Source organism: Microtus pennsylvanicus, chromosome 15, assembly GCF_037038515.1.
Source record: "Microtus pennsylvanicus isolate mMicPen1 chromosome 15, mMicPen1.hap1, whole genome shotgun sequence".
NCBI classification, from domain to species: Eukaryota; Metazoa; Chordata; class Mammalia; order Rodentia; family Cricetidae; genus Microtus; species Microtus pennsylvanicus.
This window is the reverse complement of record NC_134593.1, coordinates 57,292,893-57,317,161: the sequence shown is the minus strand read 5'-3', so window position 1 is coordinate 57,317,161 and position 24,269 is coordinate 57,292,893. Positions and strand designations below refer to the sequence as shown.

Below are 24,269 nucleotides of genomic sequence, written 5' to 3'. Positions count from 1 at the left end.
TCTTTGCATTAAATAAACATGCTACACGGTTTTCCCATTTAAAACCATGCAGGTTGGTTATGCCAGAGTAGTTTTAATCGGGAACTCACAACATGTTTGCAGAACGTACTCCAAAGTCTTTCTAAAGCTCTCTTGCCTATCTCCAGCTCTGCCCTGCACTATATTTAGAAGCCAAAATATTTTTTTTTAACAAAGAAAATCTTCTGTTGTTGCTTAACCAAATGCTCATAGTAGCAAACTTTGTCTTAAGACAAAGAGGTCCGCTCCTTTAGTTTTTGTTTTTATTATGTCTCTTGCTTTTGTCTTGCATTTTAAAAGTTGAAGGCAATGTGCTCTGGGGGTTGAGTTAATTGCAGTGAGCAGATCAATATTCAGCAATCGCGTCTTTTAAAGCCCTTTCTATCCTGAGATGTGATGATTCTATATTTACCTTTGCTCTTGCTTTTTTCTGTCAGAAGCGAGAGAACAGAGATGTCAGTGCTGTTCTGGAGAGAAGGTGGGCCAGGGCTTAGGAGATAGGTGACAGGCACTGAGTGGCTGTGCAGAACGGGGGGCTGACTACAAGGTACAATCGCTCTTGGCTCTTTGCGCTTTTTCATACGATTTAGTGCAGATACATTTCCTTTGTTGTAATTAGTTTTTAACTAGAAAGAAAGGGAAGAAAAAGACAGCAGTTTTTAGAAGATACCTTCTCAAATACCTTCCTACAAACAGACAGCTCTCAGATTCTTGCAGGTGGGTTAGATGGAAGTTGTCAGGAAGAAGCTGAAAGAACTTAAGGATTTCTCATAGTCTCATGTGCAGGCAGTTTTATGTGCGAGTTCTCCCCATCATCAGGTAGAATTAATCTCGGCATTTCATGTGTTTCTCAACTGGAGTAGTCTGTATCTCCAGCCCCAGATGTACCCCAACCTGTACTAGCTGCTAAAATTGTTTTCTCAACTCAACCCAGTACCCATCCTTGACGGAATAATGGGAAATAGATAAAACTGGGTAAAGTGTGAATGTTTGATGTTCTTTCTAGTAATTCTCAAATATTCCCTTTCAGAAAGTATAAAAAATGTTTTTATGCGTAGTATATTGGAACCACAAGTACTGACTTTGTATTTCAAAGTTGGAAGAAATGAGATTGATGTCCTGTACAGTTGTAAAATGCCGAAAATAAGGAGAGCTAAAATGAATTAAAGCCTAGTGTTGAGAAAGGGCAGGAAAAAGCTTCATATCAACAGTGACTGTAATTGAAAGGGTCCAAATAAGTATTTAAAACCTCCCCTCCTGAGACATCTAGGATTTCTGAATTTCAAATTGACATTTTATGTTTGACAAGGTGACATTGTATAAGAAATGTATTGTAAAACACTGCTGTACGATAGGAAAATGATTGAATGTAAATATTTCAAGATGTGGACCACTGTTCAAATGTTATCATAAATCTTTGCCATTGTTTTAGGGGATAACTCTTCATGCATATGTGAGCTGGATTGATAGCTAGCTCTTGGAAAGGAAATCATCGGAGGGTTTCTGCCTTTGTCTCAAATGCTAGTCTGACTTTACCACTAAAATGTCATATTAGACTTCTTCTGTTCTGTGCTTGCTACTGCGCATTATGTAAGTGCAGTCAGTTTTGGAGGTGTTACACTGGCGTTGCTTTTGTCCTGTTCCGTTCTGAATGCACGATGACTGCACTGTTACATGACTGCAACTCCCACTGTTATGCGGGCTGGGACAGTTTGTATTTAAATTTTGCATTGAAAACAACCCAAGCTATGTCATTAACCATCCTTCTCTTCTTTTCAGGTTTGGAAGGTTTACAGTTGCCGCTCTTCAGTCCAAAGTAGAGCAGTATGAGCGAGAAACCAATCGCCTCAAGAAAGCTCTAGAACGAAGTGATAAATATATAGAGGAACTAGAATCGCAAGTAGCACAGCTGAAGCATTCAGATGAGGTCAAGGAAGAAATGGATGCCCTTTGTCAGAGGGCACCCTCTGCAGATGGCAAGGGGCCCAAAGGCAGCGATGAGCTTGTGGCATCACAGAATCAGGGTGACGGTGCCAGGAAGCAGGCTGGCGCAGCCACCTCCACCTCAGCTTCTCACCTAACAACATCTAGCTGCAGACTCGCTGACACCAGTTCTGCCAGGCAGGAAAGCACCAGCAAGACTGAACCAAACTGTCCCAAGAGCAAAGACAGATACCCCAAGCCAACGGACATGCTGCTGGCTATGCGGGAGACACCGATGGATGCTTATTTGGAAGGGGAGTGGGGCAGTAAGCCAAGCGACTGTGCACCCTACAAAGAGGAGGAGCTCTATGATCTCCAGGCGCCTTGCACTCCTTTGTCCCTTAGCTGCCTTCAGCTAAATACTCCAGAAAACAGAGAGAACTCTGTAATCAAGGCAGGGAGTTCCAAAAAGCATGCAAACCATCTGAGAAAACTGGTATTTGATGATTTTTGTGACTCTCCAAATGCCTGCAGTAACAACTCTGCCGAGGACGATGTAAGTAAAGGTGAAACTGAAAAGAAGTCAGACCGTTTTGTTTCCCCAAAGACGGGATTTTGGGATTGTTGCTCTACAAGCTATGCCCAGAGCTTGGAGTTTGACAGCTCAGAGCGGAACACGATAGCAAATTCTGTTGGGGAAATCCCTTCAAAATTGAATGAGAGGTCAGGATCATGCATGTCCAAGAGACTAAATTGTATTCGCTCTCTCGAAATGAACCGGACAAGAACATCCAGTGAAGCGTCCATGGATGCCGCTTATCTGGACAAAATCTCCGAGCTGGATTCCATGATGTCAGAGTCTGACAACAGCAAGAGCCCTTGTAGTAACGGTTTTAAATCAGTGGAGCTGGAGGGCTCCTCAAAGTCACCTCGAGGCAGTGAGTTTCTCGAGGAACCTGACAAGTTGGAAGAAGGACCTAAACTGAATCTTTCCAAAAATGCTCTCACTACTGATGAGTTAGAAAATGGCAGTGAGTGGAAACCCTCTTCTTTCTTTCTCCTCTCTCCATCTGACCAAGAGATGAGTGAAGATTTTTCTCTGCACCCCACTTCTAATTCAGGAGCTAGTGAAGTCAAACCCCAGAGCTGCTTGTTTCAGACCGAGTTTTCCCAGGGTGTCCTGTTAAGCGGCTCCCACGGACTGTTTGAAGAACAGAGGTTCGGGTCCTCTTTATTCAAGATGTCTTCGGAGATGCAGAGCCTTCACAGCCACCTTCAGTCTCCGTGGTCTACTTCCTTTGTGCCTGAAAAGAGGAACAAGAATGCGACTCAGTCAACAAAGCGCAAGATACAGAGCAGCCTTTCCAACGCCAGCCCATCCAAAGCAACGAAAAGCTGACTCCCCAGAGAGATGCCCTGGTGGCTTTGTCCTGAAAGGGGTGTGGTCGCTTTCAGCGTTACTGTAGTCACTTCATGAAGGTTCTATAAATCATGAACTGATAATCTTCAGTAAAGTGTCAAGTCAGAGAGGTGGGTTTACCTGTTTACAGGGTGCTTCATCTTGTAGAAACTTTGGTCTTTTAGTTGGTGATCTGTCTTAGCAGAGAGGTTAGGGGCAAGGGTTTCATTTGTCTCTGTATTGTTCATTGTTTTGTTTTAAATGAATGTTATGTATATCTGGATTGGCTGTATGTTGTTTTCTCATTACTTATTTAACCGTTAGATATGGTGGCCTGTTGACTGTCTTCAGAACTTGTGTTTCTTAGAAGTTTTAGTATTTTCTGTACTATTCTTTAAAGCTATTCCTAGAGTGAAATGGTTTGTATGTCCTTTTTTATTTATGTGTAGTGGTGGCCTAATTATTCTGTAAGACCATGCTGGAGAAAGGCACTCCACACATAGAGTATTCGCTGACCTTTTCACATTTTACATCGCGGTTTGCCACCTGTTTCATTGTGTTATGTCCATTTTGTTATGTGTCTGTGCGCATGTGTGCGTGCGTGCGCAAAAATTCTCTGGAGTATGAAAGACCATACTTTTGGTATGAAAATTCTTTTTAGGTTGTTTATATTTGTTCATCTTTGAGCGTGTCTATGTGTGTGTGTAAAGTTAGAAATTATTATGTATTGGAAGGCAGGAAGGAAGGTTGGGAGGAATTTGAACATCCTAGCTTCATTTTCCAGATGTGTAGGTAGAAAAGCAGTCTGTTAGGTTTTTGACCCATTGTGTCACAGGGGAGCCTTTTATGTGATAAAGTTCTTGTTTGCATGTTACTGCTCACTGTGGGAACTGTAAGCATGGGAGCCTTTGTGCTTGCTCCGTTCTCCATCTAGAAGAAAAAAGAAGTTCCTATTGGCTAATAGACTATCCATTATGTAGGACAATTGTTTTTCTTTGTGGAAAGTAACAAGTGGGAGTGGGAATATATAAGAGCTAAGCACAACCTTTAGTTTAGGCTTTAAAAGTACATTATTTTAAATATGTTTGGTATGCCCATATAGACTGTAAAACTAAGTCTGTATGCTAATAACTTATCTAATGTGCACTGAACATTTTACATGTATTGTCTTACCTTAACACTGCATGATTTTTTTATGTGAATTGAATAAAGGATGCCGAATGCACTATATGTCTTTGATGTCATTTCTGGTAATGGATTAGTCTCTAAAGACCTAGAATACTATTTTCAATTCATTTTAAAATATAGCAGTTGACCCAACTGTGGACCTAAGGTGGTCTGTGCTTGTTTGTGTTTATAGTGCAGAGGCTGGAGCCTAGGACATTGTGGGTACCAGACCAGTGCAGCTCTGAGCTGCAGCCTTACCTGCATCTGGTTTTGAAAGGTCTATAAACAAAAAAGAAAAACAGAAAAGAAAGAAAAACAGCAACAAAACAAAAACAAGAGTTTTATAATGTTACCACATTTTTAATTTAAAAAAAAAGTGTCCATACGACAAGAAAATGATCTGAAATTCCAAATGTGTTTTTAAATAAAGGCTTATTAGAACGCAGCTGCACTGTGTCTGTGCCTGCTGCTGATAGGGGAGTGGAGTACTTGCAACCACTGTGCCTCGAGAAGCCTAAAATATGGACTGTCTGCCCTTTTCCTTAAGAATTTGCTGACCCTAGTTATAATAGACTCTGAGGATTCAATGAAACCATAAGGAACACAACAAATCACTTTTATGATGTAGAGAATCATGCTCTCCACTCTCAGAAGGAACAATAACCAAGGGGGAGAAAAGCTAACAGGGTAGTATTTGTTTTATCATACATATTTTCCAATAATTCACTTCTTTGCCATGGTAAAACTAATGGATATTTTCAGAGCTAGTGGCAGTTTAAATATCTTTGATGATACAGTTAGCTCTACATTTAGAATTCATGTGGAAATTAAGGGGATTTTTGTCGTGGTTAAATGTAAAAGTGCTGTAGCCTGAATGTCCCCCAAATTATATATATTGAAATCTAACCCCCAAGGTAATGATATTAAGAACTAGGACTATTGGGAAGTGATTATGCTGTAAAGGAGTGGTATTGATGGCTTTGCAAGCAAGGTGGAGGGTACTTGCTTGCCTGTTCTAGACATAGCTTGTAGCCACCATTTTTGCAATAAAGAACAGGCCCATGTCAAACACTCTGATGCCTTGATTCTAAACTTCCTAGCCTACAAAACTGCAAGAAATTTCTATTTCTTTTTCTATAATCAGCCCAAATGGGCCAAGACAAAGTAACCTCACAAATTCCATAATCAAAAATGTGTCTATTTTTTTAATCAATTTGCATTTCATCATTATTCCTGACATGGAAGTTGAAATTTTTAGCCTCGTTTGCCAATGACTAGCCTGGTAATGCATCCTTCTTGGACCAGAATGTTTGTTAGCTGCTTACCTTCAAAAGCATCCTTCCATCCTCCCTAAAACAGTCTTTATTACATTAATGTATAATTAAAACCACTCTCTTCCTCAGCTAAAGGGGATAGATAATTATAAAAGATTTGGCTTCAATCACATTCTAATCTCCCTTACTCTCAGTATCTGATTTAATAACAGGCAGCTTCACAGATTTTCAGATGTGCGTACTATGTCCCCTTTAAACGAAACACCATTGAAAGGTTGTTGTAGCTTGGTGATGAAGTTCTTTTCTGGCGTGCCCTGTAGCCTGACCTGTGTTCCATTCCTAGCACTGTTAAAGTCCTATGTGGTGGAGCACACCGTTGATCTAGCGGCTGGGACGTAAAAACTAGACCACAGTTCCCCAGCAGGCGGGAGAGATGGCTTGGTGACTCAGAATGCTAGTTGCTCTTCCAGAAGATCTCGGTTCCCTTCCCAGCATCCAGGCAACTCAGGAGCAGATAGCCTCTTCTGGCCTCTGAGAGCACCAGGTTTGCGTGTGGTGCACAAACACAGGCAAAGCAACCACACACATAAAAGTATTTTTTTTTTTAGTTCAAAGTCATCCTCAACTACATATCAAGTTAAAGGCAAGACTATGATACAGGAGACTCAAAAAGAAAAATCCTAAAATACTTGAAGCCAAATATTAATATTTTTCTAGCCTCCATTTCATATACCACTTTCAAAACTTCCAATTTGTGGGAAACCGGAGTTAGTGACCACGCCGATAGAATGGTATGGAACCTTAGTTAGGAGCTGGATGTCCAGCTTCAGAGATTATCTTCCTTGTCCATGTTTGCATAAAAATGGGGGGTGAGTGTGTTTGGAATTTCACAAAGACTCTTTTTAAAGTGTCTTGGGAGTATTTGTGTGTTTTTAAGTAGCATTCAATTCCAGCCTGTATTCCTGAATGCAGCATGTGTCCACCACTGTTGAGTTTGAAGGCTGAAGTAAGCATGTCTGGACACAGTGTTTTCAAGGGCTCGCATTAACTGACATTTGTATGAGCTGGACCTTCCTTCCCTATGGGCTCATTTCACTTAAGCATTCTGTGTTGGGAAAAGATAACCCTTGTCCAGATACACTTTGGACAGTTCGTGTTTTTATAGGAACTGCTGTTTATTGTTAATCTTTCTAAAAAGCTGTGTCTACATAACTCTCCAAACAAGATGTTAGAGGCTTCTTGTTATGACATTCTAGTCCTTGTATTTAAAAATCTGCATCCATTTAAAGGCTAAAAGTTTTACTGAATTAGCGCGCGCGTGCACGAACACACACACACACACACACACACACACACCATTGAAAGTTGAGGACTAGGCTTCACAGCCCCTTGGTTTCTAATCTGCTTTGCTTTCCTCTCTGCTTTCTGTTGGTTGGCCTGAAACAAAGGCACCATTGAACAAGGGAAGACCTTGGTCTTGGGCTATGTAATGTTTCAGGGCCGTATTGTTTCTGCAGACATGACGATTTCTAGTTATTAAAAATGTAACACATACAGGGGATTTTCTCCCACATTCTGTACCTGTGGATGGTGTATGCGGCGAGTGTCCGTTTGAAATGAACGGTTCATAGTGTGCAGCCTGTTCGACTAGAAGCTTCCCAAAGCCTCACAGAGCTCTTCCATTCCTGTCTGCGGGAGTCCTACAAAGCAGCCCTGGCCTATCGCTGTGTAACCCGATCCCCTTAATAATACTTGGCAGAGAGAAAACCTTTTAAGCAATGATCTCAGAGTGCAGAGTGAACATTTATTGCCTAATTCTCGGAACCCTGCTCACAGCAAGGAAGCATCTATTAAGGTGCAGATTTAAGAATCCATCTGGAGTACAGCTAGGGTGAGCCCAGTCTGGTGTGGCTGTGGCAGTCTAGAACACCTTGAGTCGCAGTACCTCTTTTTCAGATAAGATTTTCGGTGATGACATAGAGGAGCAGGCTCTCTATTAAAGTCTCTACTGAAGGTTGGTTTGGCTTAAACTTTTGTGTAGACCTGAGGGATTTTTGTGTTAGTTAGGGTACAAAGACCCATTCTCCAAAGGGCAAAGATTTGCCTCAGGCATTTATCAAAACTTGTGTGAGGAGGGAAGATGGAATTTTGGTCCCATTTGATTCTTATGGCACAGGTGAATCTTGAGGACGTCTGGAAACTTCACAGAAGTGTTTTCCCCTTAGAATCTTGAAGGGTAAATAGAGTTCGTTGCAAAAGAGGGCCTCTCTTCTGTTTGTCGGAAGGGGAAATGTTTTTTAGCAGCTTTCTTGGAAGAGGTACTGGAGGCCAGGCTCCGAAACGCAGAGGGCTTCCGGTATTGCTCCAGCCACAGCTTTGCTCCTCCTCCTTTCAGAATCCCCCGGAGACTCTGGATCTCGCTCCAGCCGCCTGAAGCGGCGGCCTGGTGACGAGACAGTGGCTCCCTAGGCGTTGGAGCGCTTTGGAGATGGCGGGGCGGGCCATGAGCTGTCCATTAAGCCGAAGCTTGGCCCTCTGAGGGCTTGGAGAAGGTCAACGTCGTGTTTAGGGTGTCGAGGTGGGGTCTGGCCCACCCGCAGCAGCTCAGTCCCTTTTCCCACCACTCTTCCCCGGGAACTCAGCCATTTGGGATTCCTGCCAGCTTCCCCCTCTGCCCAGGCCCTCCCCTTCCCAGTCACTAGGGAGGACCCACCCGCCTCAGGTCCCTCCATCCCAAGTTTCCCGCGCTCTTGAGGGCGCTCTTACTTAGCTGGTCCTTCCCAGGCGGCATTCCGCTAGCCGGGTCTGTGGTTTCCTTTCATTTTATTATCACTTTCGAAACCTGGCGATTAAGACGCGAAACCAACAAAGAGTTTTCTTTCCACCTTAACCTTGCACACAATCCTTTAACAAATTAATTAATCCTAATGAATTAACACTTCATTTATTTAAACGCGCTACAGTCCATGAATTAAATTTTCATGCAGTGATTAAAGGCTGTTAAAATATGCATGATTTCGTTAAAATTTTATAATAAATCAGGGCAATGTGTTACATGACAAGGCAACTATTTCCCGGTCCCTCGCAAGGGGCTTTGATTTGTGCGGGCGGCGGGAAGGAGGGGCGGTTGGCGGCAGCGCGGCGAGCGGTAGAGCCGGGCGGCAGGACCCAGCTCTGCTCTCCCAAGCTTGGACTGGCGGCCTCGCGCTTCTCTCCGCGGCTTCCAGACCCTCGAGGGATCCAGCTCCTGGAGGCCGATAGGAGCCTGCGGAGGTCGGCGAGCGCGCCTTTCTCCATCCTCAGAAGGTCTCTTGGGTGGAACTGCTGGTCCTCGCCGGTAGCGCGCCCCGAAAGCAAGGGGAGTGTGTGTCCGGGACCTAGCGACTGATCAGCGGGTATCTGATACAGGAAGGCGACAGCACTTGCTTCGGGTCGCGTGGGGTCAGGGGCCAGAGTACCTGTGGATGAGTTTGTTTGTGGTTATTTTAACCCAGGGACCTGGACGCTCCTTCTCTGATCAGCGTGCCCCTCTCTAGTCTTGAGCCCGCAGGGTGCAGACGGAGCGTGGAACCTCTGTTCTTCAGGGCCCTAAATCACCTGGGCCGGTGACCTTGTTAACCGGAGAACAGTGATCATTTGGCTTGCAAAAGTAACAGTGTCGCCTGACAGGCAGGGAGGCCCAGCACCGGTGATGGTTGTCCTCTTGGGTCGGTCTCTCCGGGAGGGTTTCCTAAGGTAGGTTGGTTTGGTGAGAGATTAGGGTAGAAATGGACACAAGTCTGTACATAACATAACCAACGCTAAGCGCAGAGTGACCTGTAATGAACTTACTTGGGACGCCCAATCCTGCTCGCAAGGTCATCTTTGGGTGGGGTGGTCATCTTCAGTAAGATGCCACCAAAGGAAGTTGCATTTAAGCTAAATGGGGAGGGTGGAGAGTAGAGAGAAAAGGAAGTCATGACTTTTTCCCACTGCTTTGTTTTACTTGAGAACTCACCCCACCCCACCCCCCCTTGCTGGTCCTAGCAACTGTCCTTTCTGAATGCAGATTGAGGAGTCTTGGAAAAGAGCTCGGGAAGAACCAACTACCTCTCAGGCCTGGACCTGTCAGACCAAGGGAGGAAAGGCAAGCTGCCGCCGGTCTGGGGCGGGGGGGTGTAGAGAGCAAGGACAGTGGCTTCCCAGAGGGCTCCTGGAGTCCTAGCGCGAGTTCGCGAGAGGGTGGAGGGGTCCGGCTCAAGTGTGCACTAGACTTCCTGGACCAGCCATGACGGGGTTACCCCCCAGCACTAGTCGGAGGATGCTGCTCCGGTGGGTGTCCAGACTCCCAGAATACCAGAGAAGGCCCTGGGCCCTGGGAAGTCCCGGCAAGGAGCCTTAGAAAAGGGTGTACAACGCTGAGCCGCTCAGGGAGAAAGCTCTGCTATAAGAGGTCAGGTAGCTCCCTGGGGAGGCGGTCCTGAGACCTGCCAATCCTCCCCATCGCAGTGTTGGAGTGAGGAGGTATAGGGCTGTCAAAGTTCATCATCCCCTAGGAAGCTAAAGCCCTACCTTAGGCCCTTTTCTCCTCTCTCTGTACTCTCACACTGTGATGAATGGACTTTGAAGCTAGCGCACTGGGCCTTTGAGTTGCCCATGAACGCTGGTCCCTCGCTGAGCCTGGAAAAGTGTCTCATTTTAAACTAGACAGTGCCTGTAGAACCATGACTCCCAGAGTCTGGGTAGCACTCCCTGCAAGACCTTGACTTCCCTGTGTTGTTCCCACCACACCTGCAACACTTGTTACTGCAAGTACCCTCTTCCTGTGGAGTACCCCTGTTCACAGACTGTCACCTCCTGGGGAGCAGCCATCCACTTAGAGGCTATACCAGAAACTTTGTTTCCAGCGTCCTATTTCTTGAAAGGAAAAAAAAAAAGCTAGCATCCAGATGGACAACAGGGGCCTTGCACATCCTCCTGGGTGAAGGGTGGGGCCAAGAGGAAGAGAGTTCTCCCCCAGGCTGAGCAGGCCCTAGCTCTGGTTCCCCCTTGTGTCCTCACTCCAACTAACCAGTGTGCTCTCTAGTTCTGTAACGTGGTGCTGCCAACGGAAATATAAAGCCAGGGCCGCCAAGAGAGGAGGAGAAAGTTAATTAATGAGGGAAAGAAATGTGTCTCTGACTGAGACGATAGACCACCCCCCCTCGTCCCTGGGGGTAGAAATTCCTTGGAAATCAATAGCTGGGCATTCATTAACCCTCTCTTGATAAAATGCAAAGCTATGAGCTGGGGAGGAAGGGGTAACTTGTGTTGGTCATTGAACAAGAAGGTGGGGGGAATTGCCCCAGAATCCATGCCAAGGTGCAGACCTCATGTAGGCACCATTAGCACAGGCAGAAGCCAACTATTTAGAGCAGTCGCCAAGCCAAGAGCACAAAGCGGTGACATATGGGAGGGCAGAGCCCTCAGAAGAAAGTGTCCCAGGGTAGTGTGGGACTGAGGCTGTGCCGCCTTGGGCAGGATGGCTCTCCAAGCATCATTTTGCCCTTCCCTGTGTCAGTCTCTCATCACAAATCCCACAAGGATAGCACACGCCCCCTCTTCCTGTGGCTTCCCAATGCCCACAGACTGTAAACATCTAGAGACCAGGCACTCACAGATTACAGCTCCTTTTATCTCCAGGGTCTTGTACTGTCCCAGATTGGGGATGAGCTAAGGAAAGAAGATAGGAGCTGGTTGGGGACTATGAAAAGAACAGGCAGAGTGCATCTGCCTAGGGCAAGCACACCCTTTTCCAGGCTCTGTCTTCTTAAGGAGATCCCTTCACCGATCTTGCAGTCCCCCATCAGCCTTGGTTTGTTGAACACTTCCTGTCTTTTTTTCTCAGGGAGAAAAAGTATTATTTGATAAATCTCTGTTTGATACAAGTGTCATGGTGGAAAACAAATGAGCCACGGATGACCTTTGGATTGGACCCATAGTCCCTATATTTCTAGTTCCAGCAAAAAGGACAGGACAGAAGTCTGGCTTTACTCAGAGAAAGAAAAGTACCCCAATTTCAAAAGAGAGGTGCCTTAGGAAGGTAATCTTGGGATGGTTAGCCCCTGACCTCAGAACATTGCACCTCCCAGCTGGGTCAGAAGGGTGAACTGAGGTTTGCTTGGGGTAGGTAAGGACACCGTGCCCTCCAGCCCCCTCCCGATGGATCCATCTGGCCACAAACCTACCCTGTTTGCCTTTCAGTCTGTCCTGCACCATTTAAGGTCCCTAGAGGCAAGCGTTTCCCCAGGACCCGGGAGTTCAGACTGCTGGAGCTTGCTACTAAGAAGGCAGGGCATTCTGTCTTACACCCCACAAGCCAGCGCAAGGACCCACTGCCGTGGGTGTCAGGAAGGATTAGGTTAAGCCCGGACACCCAGTGGGACAGGGGCCATAGAACTCACGCTTTCCCTCCACCGTCGGCCCGCTCTTGGTCCACTCCCGCTGAGATAAAGTTGCATTTAGCGCTCCCTGGGGAATCACATAATGGATGAAGAAGTGGCTCCTTCTTGCGCCAGCAAATGAACATTCTTCTCACTTCCCTCTCAGGCTAGAAGAAAGGGGGTGGGAGGACAGAAAGGAAAGAAAAGAAAGAAAAAGCTAGTGATGCCTGTGGGCTTGTCTTGCAATCTGAATAGCCCGAGTGGGTTTCCTGAAGACACACACGTTTTAAAGCAAAGGAAAATAAAATCTACTGGACTGCAGGTTTAGGTTTTCAGAAGCAAGATTTGCCCTTTAGTGAAAATGCAGACCTCCTTGGTGTGTGAGTGATCAGAAAGATAATTTATCTGATCTCTGCTTCCTATAAGCAGTTTCTTGCCTCTCTCAGGCTCTCTCGCTAGCAGATGTGATAACATCTGGACCGTTATTATCACCCTAGGCAAGAACTGTGTCCTTAGGGACATAGGCACCCGAGCTGAGGCTCCCCTGAGAGGCCCTTGATCTTCCTGCTACATGACAGTAATATAACAGGTTGGTTAATTGATTTCTTCTTAAGTCTGATTTCGTAGGCTTATTATCACTATTATTAAAAACTGGACCAGACAGATACCAGTTTATTCAACCTGATTTGAATTAATATTTTGAGTTACAGTTTCCTATAGGTTAGCGTCATCCTGTTTCGGGGGAAGAAAAACAATATAAGCAAGCACAGATATGACGCCAGGGGCCAAAACAATGCTAAAGAAAGTTCTCTTTTCAACATCTTATTCTCTTTTCTCTGAAGTGATTTTCTTTTGCTGGAGTTTCCAGCAAAAAGTGTGTGTGTGTGTGTGTGTGTGTGTGTGTCGCCGGAGAGGAAAAGATCCCCGTCTACACCCTGTTAACTGTTTTTCCCTTTTGATGACTAGAAGCCTCAGATCACCTATCGCTCCTTTGAAAAGTGAGTTTGTACACGGTTAAAGGAGACACACAATAAGAGAAACGCACAATTCCATTTCAACAGCCTTTCCCGAGTAGAAAGCACATGCTCCTAGTGGCTCCTAAGTGACTGTCACTGGTGGTGCCTGACACAGTTATATTCACAACAACAAAGTATGCAGAGAAATTAAATTACGTGGAAATCAATAGCGTCTGACTGCTTCAAACAACTGTCTGTCACGGCTATTCTCCAAGAGCCTATTTATAAACCATGAAAGAAACAGGTTCCTGCAGCATAAAGACAGCATCTTCCACATCGCCTTTCTGTGTTGTTATTTTTCTCCATATACAGAGGAACGCGCGGGCATAATTTAACATACAAATGCCTCTCTGTATACATTATATAACAGCTTGTTAGGCACCCAGTCGTGGAGGTGTGCCTAATAATGCGCATATATTCTGGACAGGCGACAGGGTGGGAGGAAAACACACACAGAAGAGTGCCTGCATCCTCTGTCTTCCTCCAAAAGACGCCTACCCTTAGACAATAGCTGGCCTTTCTGATCTTTGCAGACCCGCGGTGGCAAGGTGAGGGCGCGCAGTGCGCATGCCTGGCCAGCTACAGGTGCATCACCTGCCTCGTCCTTGCTGGTGGTCACTATAAGAGCGGCTCCCACGCGCCGCCGGTCGCTCGCGGCTCGACGAGCGAGCGAGCGAGGGAGCGCGCGCGCGCTCGCCCAAAGCACGGCGCCGCGGCCGGGGAGAACGCGCGCCAGACAGACGGAGACAGCTGATGCCTGTCAGCCGCCGCGCGGCGGGGCCGCGAGCTCTCGCGAGAGCTCCCCGGGCCGGCCGCGAGAAGTGGGGCGCAGGTGTAAGAGGAGCGCAGCCCGTCGGCGCGCGGGGCTAGAGCTCTTGGAGGAGCGGGATCGCGAGACCTGCGCGCGGGCGCTCTGCGCGGTCGGCTCGGAGGCTGCGAGCCGGCGGGGGCAGCATCAGCACCAGCGGCAGCAGCAGCCTCAGCAGCATCAGCAGCCCCGCGGCGAGGCCAGTGCGAGCCACCCCGGGCCGCCGCGGCGGCAGCCTCGGAAGGGAGGCCGAGCGAGCCGGCGTGCGCACTTTGCGGCGGACTTTGCGAGTGTTTGTGGATATTTCCATGCCAAGGCGTCAAGATGATGTCCATGAACAGCAAGCAGCCTCACTTTGCCATGCATCCCACCCTCCCTGAGCACAAGTACCCGTCGCTGCACTCCAGCTCCGAGGCCATCCGGCGGGCCTGCCTGCCCACGCCGCCGGTAAGCGCCCCCCACGCCCGCGGCCCCGGCCCGCGCGCACGCCCCCTCCTCCGCTCCGAGGTGCTGCATGTCGGGGGCTGCCGTGGGCCGCCCCGGGTCCCGCTTCGGCGGGCGGGAGTTTTTTTCTTTTTAAGAGGGACCCCGCTGTGAGGCACGTGTGGCCAGGGGCGCTTCAAGTCCTGTTCCGTCGGCCCCGTGCCTCTGTCCAGCGCCTGCCATCAGCGGGCAGCTCTGGGGCCATGACTCTTGACTTTGCTGCACTTTCTCTGTTAATTTCACGCCTGGACAAGGCGATCTCTATGCTCGCTCGGGTGTGTAACACGGGTCCTTAGCTTCGAGTTACATCTCCGTTTCTTCTTTTTCTTCTTTTCGTCCTTTTTTGCGTCTCCCGTTCCCTTTCCCGGAATGTATCCCTGTGTCCCCTTCTACCCTTCTCCGCCCTTCGCTGCTGCCCTGTCCCTCCCTTGTGTTGCCCTGCTCGTTCTCAACACGTCCCCCCCCACTCCTCCGTTTATCCCACACTTCCACCCCCTGTTGTTGTTTTGGTTTCATTGTGTTTGCCTTTTGCCTGTGCTTTCCGGTTTGTGTGTTTGTTTTGTGTGGCATTTTTTGTTTTGTTTTGTTTTTTTGGTGTTGTTTTTTCCCCCCTTTTCTTTTCTTTTTTGGTTTGGTTTGTGTCGCCTGCAGCTGCAGAGCAACCTCTTCGCCAGCCTGGACGAGACGCTGCTGGCGCGGGCCGAGGCGCTGGCAGCCGTGGACATCGCGGTGTCCCAGGGCAAGAGCCACCCTTTCAAGCCGGACGCCACGTACCACACGATGAATAGCGTGCCCTGCACGTCCACGTCCACCGTGCCACTGGCGCACCACCACCACCACCACCATCACCACCAGGCGCTCGAGCCCGGCGATCTGCTGGACCACATCTCGTCGCCGTCGCTCGCTCTCATGGCCGGCGCGGGTGGCGCGGGCGCGGCGGGCGGTGGCGGCGGCGCCCACGACGGCCCTGGGGGCGGAGGCGGCCCGGGGGGCGGCGGTGGCCCTGGCGGCGGCGGCCCCGGGGGTGGCGGCGGCGGCGGTGGCCCGGGTGGCGGCGGCGGCCCGGGAGGCGGGCTCTTGGGCGGCTCGGCGCATCCGCACCCGCACATGCACGGCCTGGGCCACCTGTCGCACCCGGCGGCCGCGGCCGCCATGAACATGCCGTCCGGGCTGCCGCACCCCGGGCTGGTGGCCGCGGCCGCTCACCACGGCGCGGCGGCGGCGGCAGCAGCGGCGGCGGCCGGGCAAGTGGCAGCCGCGTCGGCGGCGGCGGCGGTGGTGGGCGCGGCGGGCCTGGCGTCCATCTGCGACTCGGACACGGACCCGCGCGAGCTCGAGGCGTTCGCCGAGCGCTTCAAGCAGCGGCGCATCAAGCTGGGTGTGACGCAGGCCGACGTGGGCTCGGCGCTGGCCAACCTCAAGATCCCGGGCGTGGGCTCGCTCAGCCAGAGCACCATCTGCAGGTTCGAGTCGCTCACGCTCTCGCACAACAACATGATCGCGCTCAAGCCCATCCTGCAGGCGTGGCTGGAGGAGGCCGAGGGCGCGCAGCGTGAGAAAATGAACAAGCCCGAGCTCTTCAACGGCGGCGAGAAGAAGCGCAAGCGGACTTCCATCGCCGCGCCGGAGAAGCGCTCCCTCGAGGCCTACTTTGCCGTACAACCCCGGCCCTCGTCGGAGAAGATCGCCGCCATCGCCGAGAAACTGGACCTCAAAAAGAACGTGGTGCGGGTGTGGTTTTGCAACCAGAGACAGAAGCAGAAGCGGATGAAATTCTCTGCCACTTATTGAGAAGGGTGTGAGGTGCCGGGTGGGGCAGACTGGGGAGCTGAGGGGTGTGTTTCTTCTCCTCTGGCCTACTTCCCCTCATTTAGAGTGTCCGTTATCCTGCCTGCATTTGGGGAGACCCTTTTCTCTCCATATCTTCAGCCCCACTCTGCACCCTGCCCCAGCCGTTCCCCAGCCCAGAGGACCAGGGGTGTTGGATGTGGAGAAAGTATGGGATGACAGGAGAGAATTGGGGGGCATTTGGGTGAGCAGGGCGTGGTGGGAGGGAAGAAAAGCAAAGACTGGAGGGTTTGGAGGAGCAGGATGGTTCTGGGGACTAGGGTGGGGGGAACGATGGGGAAAGAACTGGGAACGAACCGTTTTCTTGACCAGAGACACTTATCAAAATCATCTGGGGACCAAGGAACTATGTACAAAGACAAAACTACCAACCACCACCAACAAAACAGAACAAAACATAAAACCCTAGACAAATGAAGAAGGGGTGGGGAGAGACAAAGAAAGATGCTTTAGAAACTGAAGTCCGGGGGAGGGGGCAGCATTCTGCAGCTTCATTTGCCCCAAAGGAAGAGAAAAGAGCAATAGCATTTCTACCATCGCCCCAACTCCGCACACACAAGTGAGTCATAAATGAAAACCGAACAAGCCGGAGCGTAAAATTCTGGATAGGAAACTAGCTGTTCGGTGTTTAATTTGCCCTTCTAAAATCTCACACCCATCCAGCCATACCCTCTTTGATTTATTTCTTTTTCCAAAGAGATTTCAAGGCTTCGCTTCAGCTCAGGAAGGCGCTGGGGCTTAGCTCAAAGGGGCTTGGGAGGCTGGCTGGTTGCTTACACTGAACTTTCTTTTTCCAGGAGCCGATGGCCAAAGTCCTGAGGCCTAGTGTTGGTCAGGTGAGACTCTTTAGGAGATGAGAGTCTAAAAAACAGAATTAAGCCCTCTGAAATAAATGTTTTATTCCGAGATAATTAATAATGACTACAGTATAATCTTTCTTTTTTCATTTTTGTTCCTGTATCCATGAACAGATTATCTGAAAATATTTTTTCCTCTCAGCCCCACTTACAAAACTTTACCTTAGCTGGCCCTTTGCTTTTCAGTCCGGATTCAAACTATCTGCTGACACTCGTTGCCATTAATTTAAACAGAATTATAGGATGACAAACCTTAGGAGAGGAACTTCCTCCCGTTTCCAGTTTTCTCCACGGAATAAGAGTCATCTTACTTTTTCTAGGTCCCTTTTCTCCCCCTCTTGGAGATCATGAAGTGGTTGAAAAACTCAGAAGTTTCTGCTTTCATTTGGGGTCAGAAGTTGGCTGTCAGATCACCTAAAATCCCAGAAGAGAGGAAGACATTTAAAGATTTAAAGACCCTCTCCTCGCTCTGTTTGTTTCAAATAGGTCTGCACTTCCCTGGGGGAAAGCAGAGTGTTTGTTTCCTTCTTCTTGTTGTTGCTGTTGTTCAAGGATCATTTATTACAGGGCATAAATGTTGAGTTGCAAAAACTTTAATTTGCACTATGAGTTTCCAAAATAGAAAATCATGTATGGTATTTCATACAACAATCCAAACTGCTGATGGATTTTAAAAAAATGAGATAGAGAGTGAAGGTGGTTTGGTGAAACTCCTGCTTTGTGTACAAGATATTATTTGGATCTCATGTGGAGATGGTTTGTTACTATCATTTAACCATAAGTAGAGGTGAAAACAGAACAAATGAGGGGGGGAACATGACTGATTAACAAGACTGAAATCATGCATGATTTGAAAGGTGCAGAAAGAAATACGATTAGGTCTCACTCTGGTTAGGCGCTGTTTTAATTATGTTGTATATCATTGTTTGCAGCACAAACATTCTATGCATTTGAAACTGAGCACTAAAGTGGACTAGCTTTCTGGTAGACCGTTTTTGTGGATAGTGTGATTTCACAGTCTACTGCCTGTCTCCACGGAGAACACAACATTATTGTAAATATTTTCTTTCGTGCACAGGCTCACACAGTGGTTACAAACTGCCAGTGTTAATCCTGCAATGTCTCACTAACTGATCCTCCTGTCCATGCTGTGTCTGCAGAGCTTTCTCCTTGGTTGTGGCTTTGCTCCCCCCCCCCATCAGAACCATTTCTGTACGCCAACATACAACAGGGAGATGTGTCCCAGTACACTTACAAATAAAACGTAACTGAAAGAAGAGCAGTTTTATGATTCGGGTGCATTTTTGTGTTTACATTGAGCCAAGTCCTGGTAGAGCTGTTCAACAAATGAGACACAACAACCAAAAAACACCAAACCAACCAAAAAGCAAATAAATAAAACCTTAGCCAAACAAATTAAAAACAAACGAGAAGGGAGAAGAAAGGGACATCAAAATAAGTGAAAGGATCATGAGATAGTTTTTTTTTTCTACATCAGAATTAGCTTTCAGATAACTGGTGCTCTGAGTAAAATGGATTACTTGCCCATTTTTTAAATCAGTTTTTTAATTTTAATTACAGAAACTCCTAAGCCACAGCACTCTGCTTGGAGTGGTGCTGGGAAGTTGTGAGTAACCAGGCACCTGAAAAGCATTTAGTTGAAGGTCAGGGACGCAGGCATCTGGGGTTTGAATGTGCTGTCCTACTCAAAAACACTTCTAAAAAATGTTGTAACTAAATGACTTTTCGTTGACAGTTAAAATTAAAATTATCCTTTGATTTGTCCAGATAACTTGTCAAATGTTTCTCTTCATTTAGAACATTTTGCATACCACTTATTGCTCCAGAACGAGAAGAAATTCTCTATTTTTGGTGACCTGGGACTAGATCAAATGCCAAATGTACAAACTTTCTTAGTAGCTGGGACTATATCCTCTGAAGTCATCCTATTTTAGCTAAATCTTTTTAATTTCACCGGCATATCTGTGAAAGAAAAGTGATGTTCAGAAAAGAATAGTACATTTTAAGAAGGTGTGATTTTAAACAGTTGTTAATATTTAAAAAAAAACACTAGAGGTATTTTTAAAAATAGATCTCTTCCATCAAAATTGATTTGTTTCTGTTATTGCCTTGAAATATCATCAGAGTTTCTAATAAAATACATTTGTAAAAGAACACATTATTTTATAGAAAAGTATGACCAGATTTCATTGTTGGAGATCCAGGAATGAACAAATAAAAAGATTTACAAAGGTTGTTTTTCTAATAATCTGCTCCAACAGAAATGTTGCAGGCATACACATTTGTATTATATAATAATGGATAATGTATGTATTGAAAATTTAAGCATTTGTTTTGTATTAAGTAAATCCTTGCCCAGTACAAAAAAAAGAGTATTATGTTAATAAAACATCATGAAAACGCATTGCTTTGCAGGGTTTCCTATTTTATGTAGTAGGAAACCGTGCAAAGCAAAACAAAAAAAAGTTTTGCTTTCTGGCGAGTGGATGTATATATGGCAGGAAGGGATTATACGACTCTTATGTGTCTCTTTTAACTCTCAGCCGACGGAAAATTTTAAATCAAAACTCCTGAAGAGATGTCAAAGGTTTGCTGATCTGTGGTTTTTTTGGTTTTCAAAGTTCCGAAAGTCCAGCATTTATCCTAAGGGGATTTTCTCCTGCATCTGCTAGCAGGTGGAAATAAAAATGTGTGATTCTGAAATCCTAAAGAACACAAGTTTCAGAGGGTAAGGAGAACTAGGCTCTGATTCTGTTTTAGATTCTTAACACACGCAGCAGCAAAGGGAGAGAATATGCATTAAAAGCACCTGCCACAGTAATGCTACCTTCTTCTTAAAACTGCTTTCCTTACTCTTCCTGGGGTTCTGCTTTTTCTGTAGATCCAACAAAGGATGGCCTCAGCATCCATCAGCTAACTTCTGGATAGATTTTTGTCTTATGCGTGTTCTGAAATTACTCTCAACCTCAATTATAAGCTGTTAAATAAACCTTAGGCACCCACTGCCGTGATTGTATCGGTTTTTACTTTCTTGTGATGATAAGATTGCGTGGGTCCAGTTCTTATACTTGGTCTCACAGGAGGAGGACCCAGAGCAAGACTCTGAAGGTGGTAAGTCCCAGTCTTAGGATCCCATTCACCTTTGTTGTGCCTTGGCCTCTCCACTTGACTGCCACCTGCCCAAACACCCCTATTCCATCTTGCAAATGGGTGGGCTTTTCTTATTTAGTGTTTCAAGTATAAATAAGAGCTTTAGACGGGTTAAAAACCGGGTTTTCCAACCTTACTCTAAGGGTCTTGATGGCCAGAGGGGAGGTGACGACCACAATTATACTGGCTAATGTTCTACCATCACTATCATTGCGACACCAGTCTTAGCCACATGGGAAGAGCCACATAAACCTCGTCGGCTGTTTCAAAGGGGGCCACCAGCCTAATTGATTTTTTTTAAGCAGCTGAAATCAAGTTCTCGTGGGGGCCTCTCTTTCACCTGCGAGATAAGCCTTGTCGCAATAATTACGTTATTTAATATTTGATCAAACCTTCGCGCCTCTGCGACTTGAGGCGCGCAACACGGCCGGCCGCAGTCCAGCCGGGCACGTGCGACGCGGACGCGCGGCCACCCCACTCAGGTTGGCTTGCCTTCTGAATAATTCATGGCCTGAGAGTTCTGGAAATTAATAAAATGAATGATAACAAGAAGCTAATTAAAAACTTTCTTAATTGTTGTCAAGTCAGCTTGATGGGAAACAGCCTTGGGTGACTCCATCCTTAAAAACCGGCGGGTTGCGGAGGGTGGCGCTGGCCGTCCAGAGCTTCTCCAACTCCTTGTGGCTGCGGAAACTGCTTGCGGGGCTGTCTGCTCCTCGGTAGCTGCCTTTTGCAGCCCACCCGCTTAACTTTCCACTCCTGGGCTGGGAGGTGCAGTTCCGAATCTTAGTTAACAGGGCCAGCGTTTCACCTAGCAGGGGTCTCGCCTTTCCCCCACCGACGCGAACTTCTTACTTTCCCTTTGGAAAGCCCTCCGAAGCCGGGGTCCCAGAGCCGCCACGTGCGCGGCTTTTCGTCTGTGGCCAAGTGACCTTAGTGTGTACTGTGTGCTGGCCTCCACCCCCCAGCCTAGATAAAGACCCCAACCCCAGGTTTCTAGCGGCTCGCCCAACAGCAAGCACTTCGGTCCGGGTCAGCATTCAGCCAGGCACTGCAGGACACGAGTGGGTTAAGAGCCCAAGGCCAAGGCAACCCGCGCGCGTGCGCACAGGTGACCACCGAGTGCTGACTGCGGCGGGGGTGAGTCCGGGCGGACGCTGAGCGCGTGGAGCGCGGCGGAGGGGGGAGGGGGAAGCAGACTCCGCACATGCGCACTGAACGTCCCCCGCCCTTGCGGGAGTCAGCTGCGATTCCGGTTTTCAAAATTAGGCGCTGTCAGAGGTCGAGTCCCACTCCAAAGTGTCTTTGAGGATTTGGTCTGAGTGAAAAGGGAGAAGACTCAAACCTTATTTTGGTTAAAAATACTCTCGACATTCCAAGTTGCCTAAATCAAAAGTCAGCTAAAGAATGCAGAAGTTTCAAAATTGGTTTTGCACGTTTTTTGTTTGTTTTGTTGTTATTTTAAAGAATTGGATAAATACGATCTGACATAGGCTTTTGTTTTGTTGTCAAGACGCAACTTGACCAATGCCCTGCTACCAGGGCGAATTAGTAGACTAGGGAAGATTTATACCTGGGCGAAAGAATTGGGCTGTTAAGGTTTTCGACCTGCGGAATTCGGTGAAATCTTAAATCAAAGTGGAAGATTTTAGGTTTGAGAGAAATCGCCAAAGCCCCTGCGTTCTCCCTCGGATTCCCGGGTGCAATGAGGAAGTGCGCTCCGGCTTGTCTCCGTGGGAGGTGGCCACCGGGAAATTTAGTGAAGAGAGGACTAGAGGATCGGGTGAAGGGAAGCGGAAGGGACTGGCAGAGCAGGCAAAAGGTGGAATGGAGAAGAAAGAGACTGCGCTTTTACTGAATAAAACGAATTACAAGCGAAAGTTTGTTTAATAACTCCGTCGCCTAGCCTCAGCACAGCACAATGTATACAAACTTCCGTAGACGTGAATCAGAATAAAACAAAACGTTGACAATTTCCAGCCGCGGAAACTCACTTGCACAGGTCTCTTCTCCCCCTCCCGCCCCAGCCAAGTGTTGACAATAAACATTTAATGAAGGCAGAGACCTGGCCGTCTCCAGACAGTGTCGGAATACTTTAAGCAGACCATTAGCATGGCTTCTTCTACTTCAAACATCGCGCGGCACAGTCTTACATTATTTAAAAAAAATTACAACGTGTGAGATAAATAATCCGTTCATAAGGCTATCTTAAGCGGTCTGCAGGAGTTCTGATGCCCCTGTACTTACTAACAGAAACTAACTGGTTGTAGATTACTCGCGCTTAAAAAATGTTAAATACAGTTAATGCAATATTAATCGCCCTTTGGTGATATAAAATGCAATATTTTCAGGCAGCTATTGAGCTTTTCCAGTGGAAGAGCTGATGAAAAGAGTCACAGCTGAATAGTGGAGAGGAAAAGCCTGGTATTTATTGCTTTTGTTTGGCTTTTGGCTACAGAGACAGGAACCTTCTAATGGGGTAAGGACATTTATTTTATCTGCAATCTATCGCTGAGAGAGCAGGGGCGGCAGATGGGGCTGGTGCGGTATTCACAGTGTAATTTAGAGCAAATCCTAATAACTAATAATGATTTATGTTAATTTTGATCATCTATGCGACTTTACCAAATCGTTGTGATAAAAGAAAGAAAAAGAAAGAGAAGCTAAATGCGAAGAGGGCTCTGAGGCTCACTGGTTTGGGAGCTGGCGTCCTGGGCTGCGCAGAATCTTAACCTGCATTCTGTTTTAGCAGCGGAAATGTAGGTATTCGAAAACGCAGGTAGGGTACCTTTGACAGGGTCCAGAAATGTTTCGACTAGGCTAAATCTAAATTTGAGATTCTTCTCAAATCTACTGAGAATGTGAAGCCTTTGAGCGACAAGCGCTCTTCACCCCAGTTTAAAACAAAACATATGTTTCAGTTGTTTTGTTTGCCTATATTAAGCTATAAAGAATCTCATGTGAGGGTGGGGGAGTTTTTGGGACTGGGAAAAGCGGGGAACAACTAACTGTGCGCTAAGCTAGAGTCTTTCCAGAGAGTCGTCTTAGTGGCTAGGTTTAAAGTGAGTTTAAGCACGGTCAGCAGTCTGGAGCGCACACTGACGAGCCTCACCTAGAAGTTCTTTAAACTCAGTACCAATTCCTGATCTTTATCTTCTGACACTTGTTTGCCAACATCAACTTAGGGAAAGCGTTTTGGCCTTTACCACCAATCTCTACCTTCCTCCTAGAAATCCCCAGGTTTTTAAACTTAAACATGTCTCTTCTCTCTTGACTCTCTTGGTCGAGTGGCACCGGAACAAAACCCCGGGGGCTGCCAAGAGAAAGCAGGTTCTTCACAGAAACCGGACCGTTTTAGGCTACCGTCCCAGCAATTTTGAAAGGGAGGGTGCGCCTTGCTCCTGGCAATTTACTTTCTCGGTTACCTTTTGTGGATTTTAACGCCTCGGGGCTATAGTTTGAAAGTGAAACAGCTTCAAAGCCTTGCCTTATTAGCCCTGTATTTGAGAAACCCAGAGATGAAAACTACCTAAAAGGTTTAATAGGGCGGAACAGTATTTATTTGCCAAGCAAACAGCAAGAATGTAGTTCAAAAGCCAAGCAGTGGCTTCTCAGCAGGAGGCTGGAAGGGCAGGAGTGTGGGCAAAGCGAATTTCAAGTCTCAGTTCTGAGGTTAACGTGAATCAAATAAGCTGGGGATGAGACGATTCCTTTGATTTCTAATGTTATCTCCCTCACCCAAAATTTATATAATCGAATGTATACTCTCGGGGTTTGCTCCACGTTCTTGAGTTGTTGTCAAGACTTTTAGTAAACTTTGAGATTTTTCTTAGGAAGATGAGTTATCTCCCTAAGGATTTGATTACCAATATATTTAAAATATGAGCACACCCTTTGAAGTTGC

At 47.1% G+C, this 24,269-nt stretch overlaps 2 protein-coding genes across 3 annotated transcripts in view; both read left to right on the top strand.

The window, feature by feature from the left end:
* Obi1 (ORC ubiquitin ligase 1) overlaps positions 1–4,570 on the top strand; it is a 42,695-nt gene extending 38,125 nt beyond the window's left edge. For both annotated transcript variants that reach the window (XM_075949557.1, XM_075949556.1), the window contains one exon: positions 1,798–4,570. In XM_075949557.1, the coding sequence (XP_075805672.1) occupies positions 1,798–3,340 (1,543 nt within the window). In that variant the 3' untranslated portion in view covers positions 3,341–4,570. The remainder of the gene's footprint in view (positions 1–1,797) is intronic.
* Positions 4,571–14,081: 9,511 nt separating this feature from the next.
* Positions 14,082–16,505, top strand: Pou4f1 (POU class 4 homeobox 1). Its single transcript, XM_075949424.1, has 2 exons — positions 14,082–14,453; positions 15,141–16,505. Exons 1-2 carry the CDS (start codon positions 14,331–14,333, stop codon positions 16,278–16,280), a joined length of 1,263 nt encoding a protein of 420 aa, XP_075805539.1. The 5' UTR covers positions 14,082–14,330; the 3' UTR covers positions 16,281–16,505.
* The last annotated feature ends 7,764 nt before the right edge of the window (positions 16,506–24,269 follow it).

Excerpts from the sequence above, each read along its gene's own strand:
- Pou4f1 (XM_075949424.1), top strand. The coding sequence starts at position 14,331 with ATGATGTCCATGAACAGCAAGCAGCCTCACTTTGCCATGCATCCCACC. Across the intron at positions 14,454-15,140 it reads CCTGCCTGCCCACGCCGCCG|CTGCAGAGCAACCTCTTCGC; the intron begins GTAAGCGCCCCC and ends TGTCGCCTGCAG.